General features: G+C 51.5%; 2 protein-coding genes across 2 annotated transcripts in view; one reads left to right on the top strand and one right to left on the bottom strand.

Annotated features, from left to right (window-relative positions):
- Window positions 1–1,036: 1,036 nt before the first annotated feature.
- Window positions 1,037–7,630, bottom strand: NODAL (nodal growth differentiation factor). Its single transcript, XM_061197498.1, has 3 exons — window positions 7,435–7,630; window positions 2,787–3,484; window positions 1,037–1,189 (listed from the first exon to the last, which is right to left on the bottom strand). The coding sequence occupies exons 1-3, from the start codon at window positions 7,628–7,630 to the stop codon at window positions 1,037–1,039; spliced, it is 1,047 nt and encodes a 348-aa protein (XP_061053481.1).
- Window positions 7,631–18,099: 10,469 nt separating this feature from the next.
- Window positions 18,100–27,773, top strand: part of PALD1 (phosphatase domain containing paladin 1) — a 110,261-nt gene continuing 100,587 nt past the window's right edge. Inside the window, exon 1 of the mRNA XM_061181280.1 lies at window positions 18,100–18,210. The gene's annotated coding sequence lies outside the window, so the exon portion shown is untranslated. The remainder of the gene's footprint in view (window positions 18,211–27,773) is intronic.

Genomic DNA, 27,773 nt, shown 5'->3' with positions numbered 1-27,773 from the left:
GTGGACTGACATTCCCAATAAAATGGTCCCCTCGCCCTGCCAAACAAAAAAAAATATAGCCCCTGTTTTGGCAGTGCTCAATGAGGCCAGCTGGCGAGAGAAAAGTAGAATCACAGAAACGCACTAGGATCCGCCTGCTTTAATTTCCACAAGATGAGGCTGAGCAGTGAATTACTCACCTGAGGTCACACAGCTTCTCAGTGGCTGAGCTGCGACCATAACCCAAGTCTGCCACCCAGGGCAGTGTCTTCACCGCTATGGATAGGAAGCCCAGGGGCCTCATTAATAGCACGCATTGACAGACTGAGGTGAACTGTCACGAGCTTTAATAGACTTGGATGGATTGTGACCGCCAGAGCAGACTGACTTGGGGACGCCCCAGGGCTCCAGCTTCTGTAGTCCAACGTGGCCAGTTCTCTTGGACGAGTTCCTGCCTCGCCCTTCAAAGGCACCAGCTGGCCTAGGAGAACTATACAATGGCTTTATTGTATGTAAAACTCATTAGCAGAGAGCCACTCTGCGGGGGCTCCCTGACCCAGCCTGAGGCAACCAAAGCCAGTGGACTGTTTTTAATTTTACATAGCGATACTTAATCTTCAGGCGGCAAGGGTGTGGGTGGGTGTATGTCAAAGGCCACTTTTGAGAATACACAAAAGTTAAATACAACCTTGTCCCACCTCAAAAATAAATGCACATATGCTCCAGCTCTTGCATACAATTTCCAGGGGATCATGGGTTGAAAAAAGTCAGCTAAAGGACTCTTGCACTAGTGCTTTCACGTGCTACTGTCTGTTCAGCAAAGAGAAAACCCAGCAAGCCTGCTTCACAGGCTTCCTCCTCCCTCTCCTCTGTGCTCAACCAGACCCCACAGAGCCTTCAAGGACAGGGTGGCAGCCCTTCCTCCTTAGGTCTGCTGGACAGAGGGACTTTTCCCCCCTCTTTGTTTCTCCTCATTGTATTAGATGGTTATCATGTCTTCTAGGAGCTTCCCAACCTTCCAGGGTACAGGCAAATCCAACACACCTGCAGGAGCTCCTCAAAGGCACCCACATTCTTCTACAATCATGTCTTTATGATGGTCTAGAAGGACTCGGCCATTGTCCACGTACAACATACTCAAGGGCTTGGTCTTCACTGGGGCACAGCAGGTGGAAGGGACTCGGTGGGGTTGGTACCGTTTCAGCAGACTCTGTGAAAGGGAGGACAGGGGGGTCAATTCACATCCCAGTGGTGAGGTCAGAATGGTGTCATTTCTGGGTAAAGGGTGAAAAAGTTACAGAGAGTTAAAATCAGTTTCTGGGGGCAAAAATAGAAAATTCTTTTCATAAAGGAATCAGAATGCCAATACATCATCAACTCTAATATCTAAAATAACTTTTTTAAAACAGCCTTTAAACAGAAGATTCTAAAAGCTGTATCTGGGTAGAGCAGTAGGTAACATATGTTCTCCTATTGTTCTAGTCTAGAGTGAATACCAACTTCAAAAATATTCCAAGAAACTCCTGGTTTAGTTCCAGAAATATGAAGCAGAAGAGAGTCATGTGGAAATTCTTGTGGGATTTTCTTTGTTGCCCAGAGAAGGGCAAAAAGAGTCAACGGGAGAAAAGGTAACAAGCCCTTGGCATTCTGGAACTGGGCCCTGTCCCTGTGGTCCAGTGGTGGCTTTTCGGATCAGTGTTAGATTTGGTGACTGGGACTGTCTGGGTCTCTGGTTCCCTCTGATCGTGCTGCAGGTAGGCTGGTGGACAGAAGTGGGGCCTGGGAGAGACTCAGGAGGGCCTGTGCCCAGGACAGGTCCTCTAGGGTACCAGCCCCCACCACTGCCTCCCTCTCACGAGCTCAGCTCACATTCTCCCCAGAGCCTCTGGACCCTGCCTGGAGGATGTACTACAGGTCCAAGAGATTCTCAGTCTAGGCTTCATAGAGTGAAAATAAAAACACTTTGATCCCGTGTGACCTTTGAGAGCAGGTCAGGACCACCGCATATAAGCTCTGTTCTCTGCTTTCTCCAGCTCATTTTCCTTCCATTCCTTTCCCTCCACCACCTTCTAGACCATAGGCTGATTAGTGGCACCTGGTGGTAGTCTCTGGCTTTATTACTCCTGCAAAATGGGTGTCCAGCTCCTGTTTTTAGGCAGCAAAAGTACAATGGCTGGAACAGTATTATCTCTACCTTGGCCTCATAAACGCGGCCCCCATTGCATCAATGAGTTACAGACTTCTAGTAATGGTAAGACAACATTATACCTGTTACCTGCTAACTATTGATACTACACATGTGGTATGCATATCATCTCATGTAACCCTAGGAGTATGGCATTGCTATCCCCATTTTACAGGTGAGGAGACTGAGGCTCAGAGAGAGTAAGCAACTTGATCAATATCACATAGCTAATGAGTAGGATTCAAACCCAGGCCTGTCTATTCCCAAACTCCAAATTCTGAACTTCCTTTCCTAGAATGTCAGGGCAGTGGGAGGAACTGAGACCCTCCAGTCTACACGCCCCACCCCTAATTTTATGACAGAAGGAAAAAGTCCCAGGAAAGCAGTGTGTTCAGGGTCACCCGACAAGGCATGACTCCATGTAGGCTCTCTGAGGATGTTATCATTGGTCATCTCTGTATCCTTAAAACCTGTTACAGAACCTGGCACATTGTAGGTGCTCGAATAACTGTGCATGAATGGACACAGTAACCTAACAGCAAAGCCAGGGTCCTGATCTGGTAGTAAGGACAATTCTTCCCCACAGCTTACTGCCTCCCCTCCCCAGGCCTCGGCATCATACCTGGATGTATGCGTGGTTGGTTGGATGGAACTCTTCCCCCACGGGGTTAGGACACTCGCCCTCACAGCGATAGGCATTGTACTGCTTGGGGTAGATGATCCAGGAGCCCCATCCGATCAGGTTGAAGTCCACCTGGAACTTGACCTTCCGACACAGTTGGTTTCTGTCCTGCAAGTGATATCGACGGTGCCTCCTGCCCCTCTCCCGGGAGAGCTGTCCCTCCTGGACCCGCCAGGAGCTCTCAGCTTCCCACAATAGGGTGGAGCCCCCCAGCCGCCTCCGCTCCGGGGAGAGGTTGGAATAGAGCATGAGGAGCACATTGGTGACAGGTGGTGTGGGAGGCTGCCGCCAACACTCTCCAGCCAAACTGGACATCTGCTCCCTCAGCTCCCCAGGGTGCTTCAGCCACTTGGAGAGTGGCCTGGTCACCTCTAGGACCATGCTGCCCGAGGAAAAGGTAACCTGGGACAGAGTGACAGTGAACAGGTCCATTCGAAGACGTTCTAGGCAGTTGGGTGGGTCCTTATCCTCATTCAGCTTTGGCTGATGGAAAATCTCAATTGAGAGTGGGACGTCAGGAGGAAGGGCCACAGGGCTGGACAGCTGCAGCCGGAGCTCGGCCCATGCCAGATCCTCTTCTTGGCCCAGGAAGGAGAAGTCAAAAGCAAAGGTCCAGTTCTGCCCATCCATCTCCACATCTGGGTGAGAAAAAGCCAGAAGGAAGCAGGTGAGTGGGGGCCTCCTGCAGCCTCAGTTGGTGTAACAACAACCATAGCTCATGACTGAGCCCTTACCTTATATGAATCGTCACCCTAACCCTATGAGCTGGGCATGTTATTGAACCCATTTTAGAGATGAGGAAAATTGAGTCTCAGGTTAAATTACCTGCGTGAGGTGTCATTCTTGGAAGGTGGCAAAGCCAAGAATAAGCCCAACTGCAAAGCCCAACCTCCAAATCACTGTTCTGCTGCTCCCCCTCAAGACACTCCAGAGAACAATTGGTAAAAATTGGATGAGTTCGTCTCCTTCTCCCTTCTCCCCTCACACATGCAATCTAAGGACAAGCCCTGAGCTTTCTGACAGAAATCCTGGGCTTCCACCCACCCTGTGGCCCGCTTGCCAGGCTTTGTCTTCTCATTGGAAAGGGTGGCCTGTTTTACAGCACAATGAGGTCGATTCACAGATCATAAGGGTTGGAGCTCCCAGGGGGGCATAGGCAACGGAAGCCAAAGACTGGTCACCCCTTCCCCCACCAATTCCTAAAGACAGAGGCAGACACTTCAAGAGTTCTTGGCAACCTTACAAATAGGTTTCTAAAGACATTCTAAGCTTGACTGTGCACTGACCTTGCACTTTTCCACCCAGTGGTCTCTCCTACCTACCTGCAGGGCGCTCACCCTTTCCCACTCTAGATCATCCACACACCAGGGCAGACACAGCAAGCACACACCCAAGACAATGAAACCCATACTGAATGAAAAGGAATGGGGAAGCACATTCCATTCATTTTAGTCCTGGACTAATTTGGTCTGATGTCTGGGAATAGCACATATTGGTGGATTTTTCAGGTCAGCTAAAAGTGATCTTTAACTTTTTTCAAGCCCAGTTTCATCTTTGCAGTGGGAATAGTAATGCCCTACCCTTCCCTGCATTGTCATGAGGACCCAGGGAAATGAAGATGTTTGAAGGTCTATTGCTAAATAAAAGGCAGAGGTTATTCATTAGAAATAAAAACAGTAACCCTTTGGCGAATCAATCCCGAAGGTAGTGATCTCTGACTTAGGTCCACTCTGGGCAGACCACATAAGAGTTTTATTTTTTTGGTTCTTTGTCTCATAGAACATCTTTGGTCAGATAGTAAGTGGATTTCTCTGGGAAGTCCAGCCTGCATTAGAAGGGGGTAATTCCCAGCTTCAGCATCCTGAAGCTTCTCCCAGCCCATCCCTAGATGTTCTTTTTCACTTAATTTCCACTTCCCTTCTCATTAGCACCTGCAGGAGGCAATAACCGGCCCCTGACTAGCAACTCTCCAGAGGTGTGGGGAGGAGGCTGACACCACCCACTGCCCTTCGCAGCACCACCCCGTGACATGTAGCAACTCCTCTACAGCTCCGCCTATACCAGGACTTAAAACACACTATCTCAAGTATCCACAAATGGCTTTTTAGAGGAAGGCATTACAGCTCAGTGTTTAAGAGGAGGGGCCTGGTGTCTCCCATGATGGATCAAGTTCTGCCACTTGCTGCCACACTGGGCAACCAGCTTTCTCTGGGCCTCAGTTTCCCTCTGGGTAAAAGGGAGATGTATCCACCTCACAGGGGTGTTGAGATTTACTGAGATAATGTGTGTAAAGTGCTTTGCCCAGCACAACCACCAAAGTGCAATAAACGGCCATCATCAACTGCCGCCTCATTATTACCCAAGTCCAAGTTAGAAATGAAGATGTCCAGGCAGTGAGGGACCTGGACCGGGGAACAAAGTCATCTGCTGCTGGGATGGCAGTGTGGATGCAGGGGCAGGGAGGAGGATACTCCTTCCTGCTGGAAGAGTCTGAGACCCCACTACTCTACCTGCAGCCAAGGGCTCCCCAGGTCACAGTGCTAACAGGTTCTCTTAGATCTGGCTCTGGTTCATCTTAGAATAATGGGGGGGGGTCTAATCTTTGAGGGTCACCAATGCCTGATAAAAGCCAAGAATGCTCTCCCCAGAAAAACTGCATTTCCTACTAACACAATAAATATGATTTGGGGGTGGTTATAAGAAGGGTTCATAGACACCCTGAAACCCATCCACAGACTGAATGCAGACTTGGCCACATGGGCCCCAGCGGAATCTCTACCCACTTCCAATTCTAAAGAAGGAAGTGGTTGGGCTCATGATCTTGGGTTCCTTTCCCCTCAAACAGGGTGTTGAGTTAGAGTCAGGGACTCTGTAGAAAAAGAGGGTATGACACCGAGTTCCCACCCTACATTATTATAAATTATGAGGGTAATTACCATTAACTGCTTCCCTCATGCCAAGTGTTTTATAAGCCTTGTCTCCTTAAATCCTCCCCACCTTTTATCACCATTTTGCAGATGAAGAAACTAAGGTCCAAGGTGAAGATGGTTAAACAGTGAAAGACACAAGACAGGGATGCAAACCTTATTTGGTTAGATTCCAACACCCATTTCCCCTTATCCTGTGCAGCTTACAAATAAACCCGAGATGGAAAGGTACCACACTCACACAAATGGGGTAGAAAGAAAGCCGGGCACTTTATTTTTACAAAAGGGGAGACTAGAAAAGTCAGCTGATATGCCAGGGACACATGGGGAATTGGGAAGCAGGGTTTGAGGGACCAGAACCCAGTTTCCCAGACTCCCAGACTGTCAAATCACCACAAACCTTCCGGAACTCTCTGGAAGGAGGGAGTGAATTGGAAAAGTGCGCCTCCCACTCTTTGCTCATCCACCTACCCCCCAACCCCAACTTTCTGGCAGGGCCCAGTAATTTTCAAATTGCTCCGCCCCCCGGGTGTCCCTAGTCTGACTAGTCCCCAGATGACCCTTCCGGAGAGGGTCACTGGCCGTCTGACCCCAGACGCGGCTGGCCAGGGAGCTAGGAGCCCCCACCCCCAGATCACAAGGGGCCGGCGGGTGGCCGTCAAATCAGATTATCGGATGTGGATTTCGCCCGAACTCCGGGGAGGGCCGTCTGGCCCGGCAGGCAGAGAGAGGTGCAGGCAGGCAGGGGCCACCCCGGGCTCTAGGATGTGGATTGCCTGGAGTAGAGGAGACCCGCGGGAAGGGCTCCCTCTTCTCAACGTCTACCTGCGCCCAGTGCCCAGAACGCACGCTGCCTCATCCTCGCGGGTGATACTCCCAAGGTCACCATGGGAGTGACCTCGCCCGCTCCAAATCTAGGCCCCGAACCCGGTGTCGTCCGGGACACTGACACCTACCCCGCCTGGGCTGGATGACCCAAGCCTGCCGCATTTCATCTCTAATCCCGAATTTCTGAAACCTAATCCCTGATGTTACATGCTTGATACCCTATTTCGAACCTCAGTCTCAGCCTGAGACACTCCCAACGCCAGACCCCGGGGCCCGTTCACCCTCACTCGCGAAAAGAAAAGAAAAAAATTTGACAAGACAAAATAATTGTAGCAATAATAACGACCATGTATTACTATGCCTGGTTTTGTGCTAAGCGTTCTATGTGCGTTGTCCGTAGCCCTCGCCAGTCCAATAAGGGAGGCACTATTATCCCTATGCTACAGATGTGCAAACCGAGGCGCCCGGAGATTACAGTAGTTTAAGACGGCACAGATAAGCAGTGGCACAATCAGTCTTCCACCCTATAGTCCCGCGCTTTACCCACCCTAAACAAGACCAGAACGCAGAGGTCTCAGTCCGGGACACACCCCGGGTGCCACCAACCCTGTCTCCCGAGCCAAGGCAGACGCCGAGACACCGTCAGCCCCAACCTCTGAACGTGCCCTTCAAGCGTGCGGATACGTTTTCAATGGCACGTCCCCGGCACAGTGCCGCAGCCTCTGCCGCTCCAGCGCTCTCCCGGAGTCCCGCGCGGGAGCGCCCAAGGCGCCCCGGGGGTCCAGCCGAGCCGGGCGGGGCGGGGCGGGGCGGGGCGGGGCGGGGCAGCCTACCTTGCGCCTGCAGGCTACGTATGATGTCCGCCCGGAGCAGCGGTTCGCGGTACAGGCTCAGCATATAAGCAAGAGGGGATGGCGACGAGGGCTGCCCCCACGTTCGAAGGGGCACCGGGGCTACCATCGTGGCGCCCGCCTGGAGGACAGCCCACCAGGCGTGCAGGAGGAACAACGGCAGGCTGTGGGCGTGCATGGTGGGGTGGCGGGGCCCGAGGCCAGCCTCCGTCCCTTATATCCTGCGCCTTCGCGGGCGCCCCGCCCCTGCCCTTCCTCCCTAGGGGAAGCTTTCAGGTCGGATAACACCCCCCAGCCCAGCCCCCGTCACCGGGGGTGGCCCCCAGAGGGACCACCTGCTGGGGGCGAGTGAGACCTGAGCCTGGTAGGGAGGAGACCTGAAAAACTGGAGGAGCTGTTAGGTCCAGGGACCGTCTAGTTTGCCCGGTCTGGACACCCTGGCACTCTGCTACTTACTCCAGGCTTTTTTTCCAAGACACAGCTGGCTTGTCGCCGGCAAACTCCCAGGTCAGAAGGATGGCTTCCTTACTCTCCCCCACCTGGGGTCCCTGCCCTTTCCTCTTCCTCCAGGTTCCAAATAGATGTCTGGCTCAACCAGGAGCAGATAGAGAATGAAAGCTGTGGCTCCTGGAGGCTCTCGGGCAGGGTGCAGCCCCACACTGGCCTGGGAGGCTTCAGCCCAGCCTGGCACCGTGCAGCCTTCCAGGACACTGTCCAGGTGGCCTCTGGGAGCACCCCCCGCCTTATACGGCAGGGCCTGTCTGGAGAGCTAGCCTCTGAAAAAATACTGGGTACTGGGAATTGCTGGAACAAAAAAGATGAGTGCCAGACGAAGGTCCATGGGGACCTGCTTCAAATATTGAAGCTCTCTCCTGGAGAAAACAGAGGACAGGAGTGACCAGGATGAAGGACAGACTTCTCCACTGGAAAAGGAAGTGCTCAGAAGCTGGAGCCGAGGGCATAGCTAACGGGGTGAGTGGAGCGCCTGTGGTGGTATCAGGGTCTTCCTTCACAGGTTCACATCACCCCAAGGGTTTCAGGAAAAAGGTGTTGCCTGTGTCATCCATGTCCTGCGGTCCCTGCCTCCCCTGGCAGTTACCCTGGAGACCTGGGTTTCAGCTCAGGACCTCTCACTTTCCTCTCTCTGGGCCCTGCTTTCCTCACCTACACAAGAGTGGTCCTTGTCTGGCCTCCCTTCAGGTGCAAAGTCAGGTTGAAGCTGAAATTACCTTTAAAGAAATGTAAATCTCTGCCCCTTGTTCAGGCCCCAGCTATTTTCTGCAACACTGGAGGGCTCTTTATGCCCCCGCCCTCGCCCCCCGGTCCTTTCCTAGCCCTGACGTGCACATTAGCAGCTGGCCAGCATTTACTGAAGCACTACGTGCCAGGCACACCTAGGCTTCTTTCACAGGATGCCTCCAGCTCCAAAGAACCACACGCTCAGCCCTGAGCAGGTGTTAGTGGAAGGAGGCCCAGCAGGCTCAGCTAGGAGCTCCAAACCCGTGTCCAGGTGGAAGCCGGCCCAGCCAGCAAGAAGAGGCCTTGCCTAGGAGAGATGTGGGTTGTAGACCTGTGCCGACCACGGGACCGGGACAATATGCTCAGCCAGACGACTGTTAGTTCCTTCTAAAGCTGGGGACTGTCTTGTTCATCGTGCTCTCCCTCCAGTACATATCATGGTTGGGACCCAAAGTATCTTGGCTGAGTAAATTAATCAATGAATGGCACTGTGTCTGGACTTGCTTGAAGATAAGTATCACCTGGGGTGTATGTTAAACTACTGATTCCTGAGTCTCAATCCAGGCCTTTAGCATTCGAATTTGGAGAGAGACCTTGGTAATCTACATATTTAACCAGTACCCCTGTGATTCTTATCAGACAACTTTGAGAACCTGGTTGAGCTCGGGTCTAGTTGCAGCTTGGAGCCCACCTCTCTGCGTTCAGTTTCCTCATCTGTAAACCATGACTGGAGATACTTCCTTCCACGAAGATTAAATAAAACAAATGCTAAAATGCTTTGCAAGTGCTTAAAACCTGGTGTTTTTGTAAAGCCTTAAGCATACAGATTATTATGGGTACTCCGTGGTTGTCATTCAACTTCCCCAGCCTGGGGGCCTGCAGCCTGGGGCTTGTCAGTCCCGGCCCTCTGCATCAGACCCCTCCCCAGAGGCAGAAGGTGCCCTCACCCAGGTTATGAATATATAAATAAAAAACAATGAGAGATTGTGGTTAGACGGAGGTATAGGTGTCAGCCTTCCCCCAAACCTACATGTCCTAGAATCCAGGGGGTCCCTGTTTAAACAGGGGCATTCAGAACGTAGTGGTCTTATCCACCAGGATTAGGGAAGGAACAAAACAGATGATCTCCTTCCCGTACTGGACCAGAAGCTTCTTGAAATTAAGCTTTATTCATTCTGTGTCCCTCGTACTATGTGGCATATAGTAGGAGCTCAGTAAATATTTCAATTAAAATGACTGATAATAACAATAGCTAACGCTTATTGAGTGCCTAATGTAGTAGGCATTCTGGTAATCACTGCATTGATTTTATTATCATCCCCACTTCAGGGATGAGAAAACAGAGGCTCAAAGGGAACCTGGTAACTTGCTCAAGGCCACACATTTACAAGTGAAAACAGCCAGTATGTGAAGTGTACTGCTTGTTACCCAAACCCATGCTTATAGCCTTCTGGCTTCCCCATAGATGAGAGGATGGACATGGGCCTTGTCCTAAGACTTAAAAAAAAAACCAACAACTCTCAAATGAAGTCTTGCTTTTCCCAGGGTCCAGGAGCAGCAGACACAACTCATTTCTGATGTGTATTGGCCCAAAGCCCTGTGGGGACCTGCTTTCTGACCAGCAAGAGGGACTCTGTCAAAGCCCATTCATCACTGAACTTTCTCCAGCTGGGGCACTCTTCAGGATGGAGGCTAACAGTCATTCTTCTCATTTTTAAAAGGTACTTGTTCATCCAGGATCTGTTTCCTGCAAGAAGGACCAGAAGTGCCTTCTTCCCAGGAGGGGAATGACACCTTCTTGCTTCCCCTGCCCCAGACAGACTGACCGACAGATTACCTGACCTGGGAGATAACCTTTCAGGGCCAACCCAGCTGGCTGGAGAGTGGGGAGCAAAGTCCCTCGAAGTTCTCGAATGCTTTCCATTGGGCCGTTCTGGACCCTTCCTCCACGTGAGCAACGATATGCAGGGTTAAGTGCTGGGGCTCTGAGGCCAGGCTGCCAGAAGGCAGACTCTGGATCCTTCTCTATCGCTACCTGGGCATATTAGATCACTTACCATCTTGAAGCATTTGCTCCCTCAGCTGTAAAATGGAGATAAAGAATAGTATCTACTTGACAAGAATGCTGTAAGCAGTAAATGTGTGTAAAGTAGTGCTTGGTCATTTGTTTATTCATTCATTGAACAAACCTGCTTATCTAGGAGTCTAAGGCAGGTTACCGGCAAGTGCTAGATTCTCAGGAAGTCAGGGCAGGAAGGCATTTCAGTTCCGCACATATTTAATGAGCATTTCCTATATGCCAGTGTGACACTGGCTGTCTTCGCATATATGTTAGCCTATAGAAGCCTATGTAATCCTGTTCACCCCTCCCTGAAGCTCTGTAAGGTATGTAAGGCATTTTAGAGATGGGGAAACTGAGGTACAGAGGAATTAAATAGCATCATTATTTTGAAGGTGGAGGGCGTCTGCTTTATCACTCTCCTCCCATGCCTGGCACAGCTCCTGGCACACAGGAACTCAGTAAGGATTTGTCAGGTGATTGAATGAGGTCCATATTCCTGAACAGGTTCCCAGCACACCTCTGCCTTTCACATGCTCCTTCTCCATGCAGCCTCCTGCTGTTTCCACTTAATCTCCCTGGTAAACTCCTTCTCACCTATCAAGACACAGCTTAAACACTGCTGCTTCCTCTACAAACCTGTCACTAGCTCCCTAGCAATTTGGCAGAGTCCTCTTCTAAGCAGAGCGCCGAGGAGCAGTTGTCCCAGCCCTCAGGAGTAACTGCCATCAGACTGTGAGCTCCCTGGAAGTGCAGACGACTCCTTTCTCTGAAGCCCCAGCCCCTGCTTCCTAGCTGACCATTGCTTGCTGTGATCCTCAGCTTGATGCAGTCCTGCAAATGGCAGAGGCGGGACTAAGCACAGGCTTCTGGCTTCCACCTCCAGTACTTGGTGCCCTTCCTGTACCCCTCACTGCTGGTCTTGGAGGGCCCATCTAGGTGCCTCTACTGGGCACACGTGGCTCTCTCTGTGATCTGGAGATAGAGACCTCAGCCTTCCACTACAATCCCCTTGTACCCCAAAGGCACTCTGGCCCCATGGAAACACCCACCCTTCCCCAAAGTTCAGAGCTGTTCTTGCTCTGCCCAGAATGATTTTTACCTCCTCTTCATTCACACAAAATACACCTATTTATCCCACAGAATCCAGCTCAAGGGTCTCCTCTTCCACGTGGCCTCCTTCCCCCTTCAGGCTCTAGTCCCTGGATCCCCTAGTTTTCCACCAGGAGCCTGCTGCTGGCTGGCTCTGTATTCTGCAGTGTTCAGCAAAGGGCCTAGCCTTGGTAGGTAGAGCTTGCAAATCTGCCTGCAGCCCACCTTGGCTGATCCACAGTGTTTTGTCTGCTCCCAACAGTGTTTTGAAAGGTTTTTATTTAAATCACCAATACTGAAAGTTCATAAGATTTTGCAGAAAATAGTTTGTTTTCATCATTTAAGAAATGGAAAGGGCTAGGCCCTCATTTTAACAAAGCAAGCTTTCCCTTAAGCTGAATAGGATCTGCTTCCTTTAGGCAGGGTCTGTTCTCTAAGGAGAGGCACAGTCCCCTCCACTCCTTAACTTACTGCACCCATGTGCCTGGCCCTAAAGACAAATGAGTTTGAGACACTTGCTGTATATTGGTTGAGAGTAAGACACTCTGGAATCAGTTTGGAAGTGCAGGCTCGGGATTAGCCCACCCCATTGTCCTTCTCCAACTAACCCATGGATTGTGGGTACCTGGCCCAGGCTGGATGAAATAGAAATAATCTATTATTTAATAAGAACTTGCCATGGGACTTCCCTGGTGGTCCAGTGGGTAAGACTCTGCGCTCCCGATGCAGGGGGCCTAGGATCGATCCCTGGTCAGGGAACTAGATCCCGTATGCATGCCGCAGCTAAGAGTCTGCATGCCACAACTAAAATAAAGATCCCACGTGCTGCAACTAAGACCCAGCACAGCCTAAATAAATAAATATTTAAAAAGTCACTTATTGGGCTTCCCTGGTGGCGCAGTGGTTAAGAATCTGCCTGCCAATTCAGGGGACATGGGTGCCAGCCCTGGTCCGGGAAGATCCCACATGCCACAGAGCAACTAAGCCTGTGCGCCACAATTACTGAAGCCCGTGCGCCTAGAGGCTGTGCAGAGAAGCCACCACAGTGAGAAGCCCGTGCACCACAACGAAGAGTAGTCCCCGCTCGCCTCAACTAAAGAAAGCCTGCGCGCAGACCCAACGCAGTCAAAAACAAATAAATAAAAATAAAATTTAAAAAGTCACTTATTAATAAGTACTTACCATAATGTGCTTGAATTATCTAATTTACCCTTCCTATCACTCCCATGAAGCAGACTGGATATTTACTTCCATTTTACAGGTGTGAAAACTGAGGCTCTGCGCAGTTAAGCCCCTTGCCCAGGATGGAATGCTTGCAAACGGTAAGGCTGAGATGGATACTTAGTCATTCTGACTCTGGAAGCCAGACTGGATATTGCCATGTCCCCACATGGTCGTTTATTACCTCCTTTACAGGAGGGGCCTTTCCCCTGTCTAAATGGACCTCCTGCACTCCATCACATCACCCTGTTCATTTCCTCCACAGCACTTCCATGGTTGGAAATTAAGTTGTTTACTTTGGTACTGTTTGTTTATTTTTTGTCTGTTCCCCTTCCCCAGCACTGGGCTGTCAGCCAGACTCCTGTCTGTTCAGTTCACCACTGAACCCCCAGTGCTTAGCACAGTTCTCGATTCTAGGACTCAGTACGTATATGTTGAAGGAATACATTTAACCCAGTCCCTGGACTGGGGGACACAGAGGTAAGAAGGCGGGGATAGGGGAGTCCCTTCTCCTCCAGTGGCCACCAAAAGGGTATGAGCCCCGCAGGTCACCAGCTTCCTCTGGTTTCAAGTTCTTCACTCTCCTGCGCACATGTGGGGTACATAGTAGGTGCTCAGTAAGTGCTCAGTACACCTGCTTTGGCTTGCGGATGTCTTGACACCAGCAAGAGAATGCCCTCCTGGCGCTTGTGACTCCTCGTGAACATGATTCACGTTATTGCACCTTCTGCGTGCATCGCTCATGCCGCCCTCTCGCCTCCATCCTCTCCCCTGATCCTTGCAGGAGCTGAGGGACCTGAGCAGGGCTGGTCTCTCCCTCCCAGAGAGTGACTGGCCCGAGATGGTAGAACTGGTAAGGGCCAGGCCTGTCTGATTCTAAATCTCTTGCTCCCTCCAGCTCCCGTGGCCAGACTCTCATCCCAGCCCCTCCTGGGTGGAGCCGAGGCTCGACTTGTGCTTCCCACAGGGTCAGGAGGTGAAGGCTCAGCCTGCCCTGGGAAACAAACAGAGAGACCACCAGGAGGGTCCCTCTCTTCCCACCCCAGAAGCTTCTCAGAGATTCCCGCAGCGCAGCCTGCCACCCCTGCCTTCGCCTTCCCACCCCCCCCATTTCCCTTCCACAGAGAGTCACTGGTCCTGGAGTTGAGCTGGAGTTTGATCACCCAGCTGAGCCTGGGACTGGGAGAAAGCTCTGTGCCTGTGCACATGCGTGCGCGCGTGTGTGTGTGTGTGTGTGTGTGTGTGTGGAGGGCAAGGAAAAGAATCACTACTAAGAACAAACCCTTAGGGGAGTGCTTCCTGTGGGGGTAAGGAGTGCCTGGGGAGCGCTTACAGTGGACCAGGCGCTGACTATGCTAAGAGGTTTATGTGCACTATTAGCTCAGTGTCTCCCAAAACTGCTTGACCATAATAATCCCCTGGGGCACTTATTAAAAGTAAAGGGAGTCCCAAAAGTCATAGTGTACTATTTTTAGTGCTCTTTTAAGCTTTAATAGCCTCAAAAATATAAATGATAGAAACTTACAAAAACCATCCTTTGATAGTTTAATTTTTTAAATTCCTTTTACACCTGTTTAGTTTTGTGAATTTAAAATAATTAATTAATTAATTTTTGGCTGCGTTGGGTCTTCATTGCTGTGCGCAGTCTTTCTTTAGTTGCGGCCAGCGGGGGCTACTCTTCATTGCGGTGCGCAATCTTCTCACCGCAGTGGCTTCTCTTGTTGCGGAGCATGGGTTCTAGGCACATAGGCTTCAGTAGTTGTGGCTCATGGGCTCTAGAGTGCAGGTTCAGTAGTTGTGGCGCACGGGCTTAGTTGCTCCGCGGCATGTGGGATCTTTCCAGACAAGGGCTCGAACCTGTGTCCCCTGCATTGGCAGGAGGATTCTTAACCACTGCGCCACCAGGGAAGTCCCTAGTTTTGTGAATTTTTAATAATACATTTTTAATTAAAATTTTTTGTTTTAGTAAACATTTGCTATTTTTAAAAAACAATTAAAATTTCATTATGCAAAATTCAAAACAGTGGATGATTGGATAAACAAATAATGGCGTATATCTGTACATTGGAGTACTACCTGACAATAAAAAGGAATGCACTATTGATACATGTAACAAGGATGAATCTTAAATAATGATGCTGAGTTAAACAAGCAGACAAAAGACAGTATATACTGTATGATTCCAATCATATAAAATTCTAGAAAATGCAAACTGATGTTTGCAGACAAGCAGATCTGTTGCAGAATGTGGATCAGTGGTTGTCTGGGAGGAGAGGGGAGAGGGAGGATTCAGCAGGAGAGTTTTGGGGGTGATAAATATGTTCATTATCTTGATTGTAGTGGCAGTTGTATACATGTGTCAAAGCTTACCAAAATGCACACTTTATTTGCAGTTGTTGTGTGTCAGTTATACTTTACTAAAGCTGTAAAAATGAACATAAATACAATAAACTTTTAAAATATAAGAATTACTATTAAAAATTCATATAACTAAATAAACAAAAGAAATTTATTTATTATTCATATTTTTAATTTTTTTTATTTTCCCAAATTTCTTACCGTTTAACAAAAGAAATTTAGATAAACTTTGTGTTCTTTGTAAGTTTGTAGCATTTATACTTCTGAAATAGAACTATACTTAATAGAATATTAAGTATATTCGACTAAATATTAAGTATATTCTAATAAATAGTATATTCTTCTGTACTTCTACTACAGCTTAAGAATGCACTAAACTTTAAGGACACCAAAGTCTCATAGGTCTATGGGCTCAGTAGGCCTGGAATGGGACCCAGGAATCCCTGCCCTTCCAGAGAGCCTTATCAGGTAAGATGGAAAACACAGCATCATCTCTTTCTCTTTTCTTCCCTCTCTTCTGTCTTTCCGCAGACACACAAGGTAGATGCTTCTGCTGGCTTCTTTCTACAGCTGAGGAGTCTGAGGCTCGGAGAGGCTGGGCAACTTGCCCAAGGTCATGCAGTTAATTAATAACAGTGCTGGGATTTGGGACCAGGCAGTCTGACTCCAAAGCCTGCACGTGGGGTAACTCACGCGGGGGACTTGTATTTCCAACTCTCCCACCCCCACCCCCGCGCAAGCCCTGTGCCCTGTTAGCCACTGACCTCAGGGCTAGAGGGATCCCAGGCTGGTGCATCCCCCATTCACATCAAAGAACCCCAGACTTCAAAGGCAGCTTGAAGGGAGATGCACATACCTGGCTGGGTATGCAGGGAAGCCCTGGAGAGCTAATATGATTAACCAGAGACCCAGTGGGGCAGGAAGAGTTTTCATGAAGCAGATAACTCAGTGGAAGCAGTTTGAATCCATTCTCACCCACCATTCACCCTCAGAGCCTTTCATTCTATGGCTACTGGCGGAACCTCCAGACACCTGGGAATTGGGGGTGAGGGGAGGGCTGAGCCAAACCTGTGTCCATTTCATAGATGGAAAAACATGTTGAAAGCCAGCTGTTACCTTTGTGCCGGGCATTAATGCTGAGTGCTTTGGACACATGCCTTATGCACAGCTCTAAGGAGCTCCTTTCACACTGTATTCTATAATGATTCCCGTTTTACTGATGAGAAAACTGAGGGCTGGATTGCTTAAACACTTGCCCAGGGTCAAGTTGGTGCTAAACAGCTCGGCTGGATTGGAGTCCAGGTCTGTTTTGACCCTAACCTTCATTCTGACTATCTCCTCTGCTGTTTCAGAGCCAGAGGATCAGGGTTGTGAGGCTTGCAGGAGGCTGTGCTTCCTCAGCTCCAGTCTTGGCCACACTGGCTTCCCTCCCCGGGAGACCCCGCCCCAGCCCCCTTCCCAGCCTACTCCTGGCTCTCTTCATTCTTGCCCTCCCCACTCTCACCCCAGCTCTCAGCTCCCCTTTTCCATCCTCCCTGTGGACTACACCCCTCAGAACCGTGTTCCTTCCCCACTGGTAAGAGGGCGCTGCCCTGCTGGGGAGTCCAGTCAAGGAAACTCCCAAAGAGCAGGGCGGGGAGGGGGAGAGGGTATTGGTCTGAATTAGTACCAGTTAGATTGGCATGCAGGAGGGGAGGGGGCGAGGACATCTAGGGCCTCCTCTCAGCTCAACCCAGACCAGCATGTGACCTTGGCCAAGCCACATGGCTTCGTTGAACCTCAGTTTCTGCATCTGGGATTGTCCCCAGCTCTGTCCCCCACTTGGCTATCCTGGACTTGGTGGAGATCTGAGACCAGTGAGTGGAAGTGTTTCCTAACATTCAGGTCCTGCACATGTGGGCTTTGCAGCTTCTTCCTCCTCTGTTCATCCCAAACGGTTGATGAAATGTTAACAAAATTTTTCTGCTTAGTTCCTTGTATTGTGCTTTTCTGTGTACAGAATTAATGTATATTCACTGTAGAAAATTTACTGCATAACAGTACATAGAGGAAAAGAAAAATCCCCTCTAATCCTGCAATCCATATGTAACAGTGGTTAGCATTTTGGAGTAAGTACTTCCTATCCCCCCTTCCCCCGGGCATTTATGTGCACATGCGTCTTTTACTTAGAACAATCACACTGTGTGAACTGTTCTGTAAACTGCTTCTTTCATGTAACCTGAACATCTTTCCAAGCCAATAAGCATCCTTCACCACTATCTAAAAATAAATGTTGCTTATTTTAAGAGACCACCTCCTCCAGGAAGCCAGCTGAGATTTCTGCAGTCCAATCAGCCCTCTCTCAGGACCCTTAAATCATGCCCCCTATTACCCACCTCCTCTTAGACTATGAGCTTTTAGGGGACAGAAGTCTCCTCTGCACCCCTGCACTCAGTGCCATGTGTACAATAGGTGCTAATTAAGGGGGATAAAAAAGTACTTTTCTTATAGAGCTTGCTTTCCCCAGGCAGGTTGATTGTTGTCATCGGGAGGTGACGGAGGCAAAGGAAAGGAACACTCATGGAAGCCGTGCCCTTCAGCGTGCATGCCTGCCTCTGGCTTTGCTCTCTTGTTTGTGGAGATGAGTCCTAAAGGGATGTGTGCAGGGCGGTGCCCAGTCCCGCCAGCCGCGTCAGGCCGCTGCGCCCGCCTTCTTGGGAAAGCGCTGGGAGGGCGACCCAGGCAACTCGGCCGCCAGCTAGCCGAAGGAGCAGAGTGGGCTGTGGCGCCAGAGGAAGCTGGAGGAGGTGGTGAGTGGCCTGGAGCCCCGTCGCAGGTCCCCAGCGCGGTGGGGTGTCTCCTCCCCAGGCCCCAGTGGGTGTGAGCGCTGCAGGTCTTGCCCGTGTGTCACTGTGCCCACGACTTGGCGCTGCACCTCGGGCAGCTCCCCCGCCCTGCGAGTCTTGCCACTTGGTCCCGGACTGGAGCCCCGAGAAAGAGGGACCCTCTGGAGTGAGCCCCCGACCTGGACGTTAGTGGTCAGGGATCTGGGTCCGCTGGATGTGTTCCCCTCCCGTCTATCCTGTCCCCACCCTGGACCTACTCTGTAAGCTGCAGCCTCAGGAGGACATTATGGCTCAGGGCCATCTGCAGAACCCCGACTTGGTGCCAGGCTGGCTCTGGGGTGGGGGTGGGACAGGTGCGGTGAGTCACCACCACCTTTTCGTGTTCCCCAGCGCTTCTGCCCCTGGTCTTAGGGAGGGCAGAGCCCCCCACCCTTACCCCCAGGGGAGCCCAGTCCGCAATAGCCACTGTCACAGTTTGTCAGAGCTCACCCGCAACCCTTTGCACAGTTATCTCATTTAGTGCTCACACCTCTGCACGGTGGGTGCTGAGAGATGATGTCAGTTGCTTCAGGTGAGGGCAGCCACAGGTGGAGTTAGTTACCTTGAGGCTGATGAAGGGTAAGTTTCACGCCCCTCCAAGGTCCCCAGCTCTAATTTGTATTTGTATTTTTGTGTTCTTTCCTTCAAACCCCCTCTCCCAACAGTATGAAGCTCGGGCCCCATAACAAGTGATCTTTCCCGGGTACCTGGTCTTGTCTGCTGTCCCCTGCCACACTGCCCAGGGTGGGGGATTGCCGGAGCCGGGCAGTGCAGGCCTGGCAGGGAGGGAAGGGTGTGCAGACCCATCAGGGGCCCACATGACCTCTGCACCATTCTTGGCTCCCCATGACTCCAAACAGCCTGCCCACCACCCGGCTCCCCGGCCCCCTAAGGAGCCAGCTTGGGCAGAGCCCTAGTGTGACCTTGGGCCCCTCTCTGGGGCTCAGTTTCCCTCATCAGAGAAAGGGGTGGTTGTTACAGGGGTGACTAGAGAAGCCAGGGTGAAAGTGGAGGAGCGGCAGAGGAAAGAGGCTCTGGAAAGCTGCGGCGTCCCACAGCCCTGCCTGTGTCCCCCGTGCCCTCCCACCCCCCACGCCCCGGGCCAGTTCCCATCAGAGCACCCCACCATGCCCTGACACCCCGTCTTTACAGCCACACACCCCAGTCCCCTTCCAGCTGCGCATCTTCTCGAATTGTCATTGATGGTGCTGCCTTCCCACACTCCCTGCCTCCTGGTCACTCTTCACCTCTGAGAGCATCTCCCCCCCGCCCACCATGGACACTGCCCTGGCTTGGGCTGTGGGACACTCATGTTGCCAAATTGGTTTAGTCCTGCTTGACCTCAAGGCAGCTTTTGACACAGTTGAAACACTCTCCTACCCCTTGACTTTGGTGCCACTAAGCTTCCCTCCCACCTCCCCGGCCGCTCCTGCTCCCGTTCTCTAGTGCCCCCCACCCACTCGGCACTGATGGCTCCCTCCCCTCCCTCTACATCCTTCTTCTGGAGCGTCTTGCCCTCCTAAGGCTTAAACCCCACCCCATGCTGATGGTGCCCTGCCTTTCTCTACGTCTGAGTCCAGGACCCACACCCACCGCCCACCTGTGCATCTCCCCTGGGCTCCCTCATGGGCTTCTCCAGCTCCCCTCCCTCCAGGACGGAGCTCTTCACGTGCTTCTCATGCAGTGCTCCCACTTCACTCAAGCCCCTCCCTCTACTCAAGCCAGACACCCTGATTCCCTCCTCTCCCCAACATCCCAACATCCAATCCAACACTAGCCCCACTGATCCTGCTTTTAAAATCGTTCTCTAGAATCCATCTGTCCCTCTCCATCTCCTCTGTCATCACCCTGGTCCCAGCCACCCTTTGCTCTGCACTGGCCTTCTGGCTGGTCCCCACAATCCATTCCTCCCAGGAGCGGCAGCCGTGGGTGGGATTGCAGCACTTCCCTCGTTGAAACCCTCGGAGCTCCCCTTGCCTCGGGATCAAATACAAGCTCCTGAAGCCCGGGCCCTGTGCCTCATGCCTCATTGCCCTCCACCTGCAGCAGCCTTCCGCCTTCTTTCGGTTCCTGGAATCTGGTGAGCTTGTTCCCACCTCAGGGCCTTTGCCCTTGCCGTCCCCTCTGCCCAAATGCCCTTTCTCCCGCTCTGCCTGGCAAACACCTACTAGCCTTCAAGTCTTTGCTTAAATGTTACCTCCTTGGAGAGACCTTCCCCCAGCACGCCGTTGAAAGATGACCCCCTCACACTCCCTCAGAGCACTTATTGTCAGCTGTGGTTACGTCTTTGCTCGGGGACTGTTGGTTCATGTTTGCCCCCACCCCCAGCAGACTGTAAGCGCCGCAAAGCCTGTTGGGTTTACTGTCTGTGTTGCTCTGCATCCCTGCACTTAGCATGGTGCTAGGCACACAGAGAGCACCCTGGAAACACCTGTTGTGAAGGAGAGGAGCATCCGGCTGCCCAGGCTCTCCTGCTGCCATCTGTCCAGCAGGTGGCCTCCCAGGGCAGAACTTCATCGGTCCTCTGATTCCAGGACAGCTCCCACTGCGACCCCACAGCCCCCAGTTGGAGATCCAAGCAGCAGGTGCAGGAGTCAGGCTCCCCTCTTACGTCTTCCTGCCCCACAGAGCCCTCTGTACTCCGCTCTATGAGACTTGGGGCTCCGCATTGTGGTTACGTTTACCGGCATCTCCTGCAGGGGGCTAGAGGCAACTTGAAGCCAGAGGCCAGATCAAACCCATTTCTTTTCCCTTGGTGCCTGTGCAGAGCTCAGAAAACTGAATGACCAGTGGGAAAACCAAATGACTCAGTCCCGTGGAGAGGCTCTGCTCCTGGCGGTTATCATTAAGGCTTTGGAGCCTGATTGCTTGGGTTCTAACCCTCACTCTACTGCTTACTAGTTGTGAGACTCTGGGCAAGTTACATAACCACTGTGTGCCTCATCTTCCTCCTCTGTAAAAGTGGGAATAGTTCCTGTCTCATAGGCTTGTTGTGAGACTAGAATGAGGAAATACACAAGTATCTAGCATGGTACCTGGGTGTGGTAAATACTCAGTGAATGACAGCTTTTACTACTGAACAATTCTTTACCCCCATGGGAATCCCCATTCCAGATGTGGGAGAGACTGCCCGTGCTTGTGCATGGCACACACGCACACACACACACACACACACACACACACAGGGAAAAACGCAGGAACAACACATACCTCTCCCAGCTGTGGGCTCAGGCAGGCCAAGGTGCCTCCTTTGCCAGGACAGGGGAGCCCAGCAGATGCCCAATTGCCTTCCTGGCACTGTGTCTCCTGCATTCAGTGCCAGTGGCTTGGCAGGACAGTTGCCACGGCAGCAAGTGACCCGACCTGCAGACAGGGACAGTGGCTGGCTTTTGCTGAGCTCTCTGACTCTTTAGAAGGGGTGGTTTCCTGCCAAGGCACAGGCCCTCCTGCTGCCCAGACATTCAGCTGGCATGGGCAGCCTTGGCCACACCCAGAGCCCACCAGTCTCCCTACCCTGGGAACTGGGAGGCTGAGCCAGCCACTTACTCTGGGCATTCCCTCAGAAGCCCTGGTGAGTTCAGGTTGGGCCTGGCACCTCGTAGGCCTCTCTTGCATGTTTTTGGGGTGAATGAAAACACAAAAAATGAATTCCCTCTCACCACTTTGAAGAGTAAAATTTTGAGACATAATCTGACCTTCTCTAGAAATGGCCTTCTCACCCCACAAATATTTATTTAGTACCTACTGTGTGCCAGCCATTGCTCTAGGTGGAGCCAAGATTTGAACCCAGCTAGACATGTTCCTGCTCTCAGGGAGCTGACATCCTAGTAGGGGGAGAAAGACAATAAACAAACAAACAGCCAGAACAAGGAACGTATCAGATAGTGATGGGTGCTGTGGAGAGAATTAGGGTGACGGAATAGTGAGAGAATGAGGGACTGCTTCAGGTGGAGGCGGCAGAGAAGGCCTCTCCAAGGAGGTGGCAGGTAAGCAAAGACCTAAGTGGAAGGAAGGAAGATCTGGAGGAAGAGCATCTTAGGAAGAGGGATCAGCAAGTGCAAACACCCCGAGGAGAGACCACAACTGGCCAGTTTGAGGAACTGAAAGAAGTTAGGCTGGAACTTAGTGGGCAAAGGGGATGATGAAAATAATGCATAAAGTGCACCGATTTTAAAGTCATAATCTGATGAATTTTCACAGCTGTATTCGTCTATGTAACATATCCAGATCAAGATATAGAACATCCCCAGTGCCCCAGAAGGTTCCCTCAGGCCCCCTCCCAGTCAATGTCGCCCCTCACCCAGAGGTGACCACCCTTCTGCCCTCAATCATCATAGGCTAGTTTTACCTGTCCTAGGAGTTTGTCTAAATGATGGAATCTTACACTACATTTTCATTTGGATCTAGCTCTTTTCATCCATGATGTTGGTGAATTGGTAGTTCATTCATTTTAGTTGCTAGGAAGTATTCCATTAAGACACTGCACCACAATTGGTTTTTGGTTTTTTTAAAATAATTTTTAATAGATTTATTTATTTTTATTTATTTATTTTGGCTGCGTTGGGTCTTCGTTGCTGTGCGCGGGCTTTCTCTAGTTGCGGTGCACGGGCTTCTCATTGGGGTGGCTTCTCTTGTTGCGGAGCACGGGCTCTAGGCATGCGGACTTCAGTAGTTGTGGCACGCGGGCTCAGTAGTTGTGGCTCGCGGGCTTAGTTGCTCCGCAGCATGTGGGATCTTCCCGGACCAGGGATCGAACCCTTGTCCCCTGCATTGGCAGGCAGATTCTTAACCACTGCGCCACCAGCGAAGTCCCCTGCACCACAGTTTGTTCATCCATTCTTCTCTTGATGGACATTTGAGTTGTTTACATATTTTGGGCTATTCTGAATAATGCTGCTAGGAACATTCTTGTAGATAGCATGCCCGAAAAGATATTATACATGCGCTTTTAGGTATGTTATATACACCAGTGAAGGCTCAGCAAGCTCTACCCTTTCATTCTGCAGGTGGAGAAACAGGCCCAGAGAAGGGAATGGACTTGCCCCCAGGTTACCCAGGCAATCAGTGGGTGAGGGGGGGATGCTGCTGACCATTTTTGCACCACTTGTGCTAGGCAGAAGGCCCTGGGTCCCCAGGAGGGAAGAGGAAAGAAAAGAAATTTTTTGAGCACCTACTGCGTTTCAGGCCCTTCATAGGTATTATATCATTTGTGCTAATCCTCAAAGAATACCACCAATTAGGCATTATTGTGCCCATTTTACAGTTGGGGGGGCCTAGTCTAAGAAGCATATTTATAGAGATGGAATCAGGACTCAGGCAGGCCTGTCTGATTCTAAAGCCTGACCCCTCCGTGACATGCTGCCACCCAGGGGAGTGAAGGCTCCACGTGCCAGGGCTGCAAAGGCCGAGTATAGAGCCTGCGGGGAAATGAGAAACTTGAGAGGCTCCTCACATTAGCAGGTCCCCAGGCAGGATGGGAAGCAGCTGGGAGAAATAGCCTAGGTATTCTGTTTTAAACTGCTGCCAGACCCCAATTGGCCTGCATTTCCCTTCTGAGGACAGATCAGGGTTGGGTCTGCTCAGTGGGCCTTGTGGTTAACTTGCTGTGTGACCTTGGGCCAGGCACTGCCTCTCGGTGCCTCTGGTACCTTCTGGCTCTGACCTGGGGTTGGGACTGGGGATCTCCAGGCCTTCACTGGCCTGACAGGTGCCCTTTGCTCCAGGGCTGCCACTGGGGAGGCTGGTGGGGAGAGGCGGCTTTGGGACGCCCAGGACCGCTCCATGGGGCTGGTGTGGGGTCTCTACCTCCCAGACAGTGGTCTTCCTACTCAGAGCTGGAACTTTGGCCCACTTGGGACTTCTTGGTGAGGCCTTTTGTGTCGGGGGGAGGGGGCAATTACTTTCTCCATTCTGTGGGGTTTTTTTTAAATTAATTTTTATTGGAGTATAGTTGCTTTACAATGTTGTGTTAGTTTCTACTGCACAGCAAAATGAATCAGCCATACATATACATACAACCCCTCCTTTTTGGATTTCCCTCCCATTTAGGTCGGGTTTTTTTTTTTTTTTTATTGTCGTAAAATATACGTAACATAAAATTGACCATTTTAACCACTTTTAAGTATACAGTTCAGTGGCATTAAGTGCATTCACATTGTTGTGCAGCCATCACCACCATCCATCTCTAGAACTTTTTCGTCTTCCCCAAATGAAACGCCATACCCATTAAACACTAACTTATTGAATAGTGGTTTTTGGAGGTGGGGGTAGGAGGTCGCTGTCCCTGAGTGACCAGGGGGAAGCTGTGAGAGGAGGTAAGAGAATGTGGAACAAACTAGTGAGGAAGGCAGGGATTTATGGCAGAAACTGGGGCCCCTGAGCAGGGAGACTTAGCCCGCTCCCCTCCAAGACCCTGTCCTGGGCTGTCCTGATCCCCTGCACGGGGCTCTTTATTTCCTTCCCTCCACCCCCATCCTGGCCTCTCCCTCTGTCTCCCTACAGAATAGTGAGCATTTTTAACGGCTTCACTGCTTCACTGCCAGCAGCAGCTAGAGATTTGAAGGGGGGCAGTGACAGGCTGGGAGGTGCGTGCCTGCGGACTCCAGAAGGACACTTGTCTGCAGGTTTCTGAATGTCAAATGTCAGCTAGGTGTGAAGTCAGAGCCGGGAGACCAGATCCCTGGGGGTAGGGAGGTGCTGAGTGGTGAGAGAGAAGGGTTTCATTCTCTTCTCGACCCCCTTGGGAAAGAGCTCCCTGGGGGACCTGGAGGTGGAATAACAGTTAAGGCCTTTTCCGGTCTTGGAAGTTCTCACGGGTCTTGGAAGCTCCCACGGGGCTTTGAAAGCCCAGGGGTTGTTTAGCTGGAGAAGTCTGCAGGCAGGGTAAGAGATGGCATTTCTCAAATATTTGAAAGGAAGAGGTATGTACCTGTGCGCTGGTGGTCCCAGGGTGGCCGGGACAGGACCAGCTGGGGACTGAGGAGAGTGGCTGGGAAGTGGAGGTCAGATTCATGTTAGGAGGAGGAGGACAGTTCTGCAGAGAAGTCTCCCTAGGGGGTGAGCTCCCATCCCAGGGGAATTAAAGTCAGGTAGCACTTTGGCTGAACTCAAGGGCTCTGAGGTCAGAGATGGCTGAGGGACGTGGGGCAAGTTCCTCAACCTCTCTGTGCCTCGGTTTCTTCATTCAAAAAATGAGGATAGTAGTGGAATATGCTTTTCAAAAATGAGGAATGGGACTGTGGATCTGAAGTCTAATACAGTACCTGGCACTTAGAAAGCACCCAGTAAAGGATCGGAGTACAGTGGGGAGCATTCTTGGGTGAGGTGGGGAGTTGGGTTAAATTCCCGCAAAGAGCCCCTCAGCCCCTCAGCCCCTGATGTTCCATGGAAGGAGAACCATGGGGTTCATTCTGACAGTGCACCAGAGTTGTCTGAAGTTTGTCACTTACCGCCAAATGGGCAATTTGTCCACCTATCCACCATAGATGGGGTCTGAGAAGAGTACCTGTGTTTATGTGCAAGGCAAGAGTTATTTATCTCATTTTACAGATGAGGAGACTGAGGCCCAGAGAGTTTCCTTTAATTGCCCAGTGTAGACATGGTGAGGCAAGATCTAGATTAGGGCTTGAATCTCCAGAAGCCTGGTCAGGGGCTCTGTCCAAACAATCTGTCTGGTCATGGCCTTTATCAAGCCCATGGCCTCTTGGTTTTCTGCTCAGTTAGAGGGGTTGCCTGACTGTCTTGCTGGAAAAAAGGTGGGATGAGGGGTACCAGGCAAGGTTAAGGAAGCTTCTTTTCCCCAGGACCTAAACGTGGACCCCTTTTCCCTGCTTTTGCCCCAGGAGGGGTCCCTGCCCAGGGCTTCTTGTGGACCTGCTACAGTGAGCAGGGCACAGCAGGCTTTGGCATCAGGAGAGCCATCCTCAGAGGAGTGACATCTCCACTCCAAGCCTCAGTGCTCTGGGATGTGGGAGTGGCACCTACTTCTCAGGTTGGCTGAAAATAGCCAGCATGGTAATTTTGAGAAAGCCCTTTGTAATCCAAAAGCAGGCCTTGAGTCCAAGCTTGGTGTATGTAGGTACTCAGGACTTGAATTTCTTCCTTGTTTCCTCTGCGCAAGACCACCTCTTACAGTGGAAGCAGCTGTCTTGCAGCATTTGGCGGTTTGGCCTGGCCAATTATACAAGCATTTATTAAGCTCCTAGTATATGCTGTGCCCTGGGCTAGAACACAGCAATGAACAGTACATATTTCCCTGCCCTCCGGGAGCTCAGAGGTAACAGTACATATTTCCCTGCCTAGTGGTGGAGGGACAGGCAAGCCAATGGATCATGCCAGGGGTGGCAGCCTTGAGGTGTGCTATTCTGAGCTCCCTTGCAGAGAACTTGCTGCAGGATGCAGTTAGCTGACTGCCCTCAGCTGCCCCACCTTTGGGATCCACTGCTGCGTTCACACGGAGGCCACCACCTCCCTGGGCTCCTGGCCAGTGGCTGAGGCTAGGGCGGGTACTAGAGCTGGGCCACATCTGGCAGATGCAGGACTCCTCTAGTGGGCAGTCTTTCTTCGGGTTTCCTGCTTGGCCTGGCTGAGATGTTCTCAGGGCTGCCCTGGGCCTGGGGCTCTTCCTCTCAACCCTCCTTCCTTCCCCATCCTTGCATAGGTGTCAGACCCGCAACATGGTCTGAAGGCTCTCCCCACTCATTCCTACCTCCTCGCCCCTTGTCTTTCACTGGCATTTCCCCCAATAAACCAACTGCACTGATAACTTTGCCTTGGCACCCGCTTTCCAGAAATCATAACTGATACGCACTGTGGAGGGACACATACCCTGACCCAGGGACGCCTGGTTACGCAGAGCATAGTCTCGCTGACCACACTTTGGACGGCAGATGTCTGGCTCGGTCGCTGGAGCACAGGGGCAGGCTGAGCTTTTGCTGTGGGTAGAAAAGCAGATCTTTGAAGTCAGGCTGCCTGGTGTGAATCCCAGCTTGGCCCCTTACCAGCTGTGTGCCCTGGGGTGGGTTAGTGCATCTCCCTGAGCCTCAGTTTCCTCATCTGCTAAGGAGGATGAGACGACTCCTGCCTCGTGGGGCAGGGGTGAGGCTTCAGTGAGTTAATGCATGTGAACTGTGGCACAGAGTAAACACTCAGTGTCTCCCTTCCCCTGTAGGAGGGAAGACCTTGCAGGGGAGGGGGCGAGATGCCATCTCTGAATCTGTGCCTCTGGCCTCAGAAAGCACCCTGGATTTGGGGGGCTGTCTGTGCCCTTCTGAGCCTTGGCCAGCACACTCTTAAGAGGAGTTGGCATCACCTGGTTCCCTGCCAGCCGCAGGTGGGAACACGACACCCTGGGCTGGGCTGGGGGCAGGCCAGAATCTTGGTACAGAGGCAGGCTGCTAAGAGTCGGATTGGCCCTTTGCAGAAGAGGGCCTTGGAGTCACTTGGCCCAGTGGTCCCCAAACACCAGATACTTGACTATTGCCTTAGAA

Source organism: Eubalaena glacialis, chromosome 1 (genome assembly GCF_028564815.1).
Source record: "Eubalaena glacialis isolate mEubGla1 chromosome 1, mEubGla1.1.hap2.+ XY, whole genome shotgun sequence".
NCBI classification, from domain to species: Eukaryota; Metazoa; Chordata; class Mammalia; order Artiodactyla; family Balaenidae; genus Eubalaena; species Eubalaena glacialis.
Note: the sequence above shows the minus strand (reverse complement) of the source record. Positions and strands in the feature narration are given on the sequence as shown.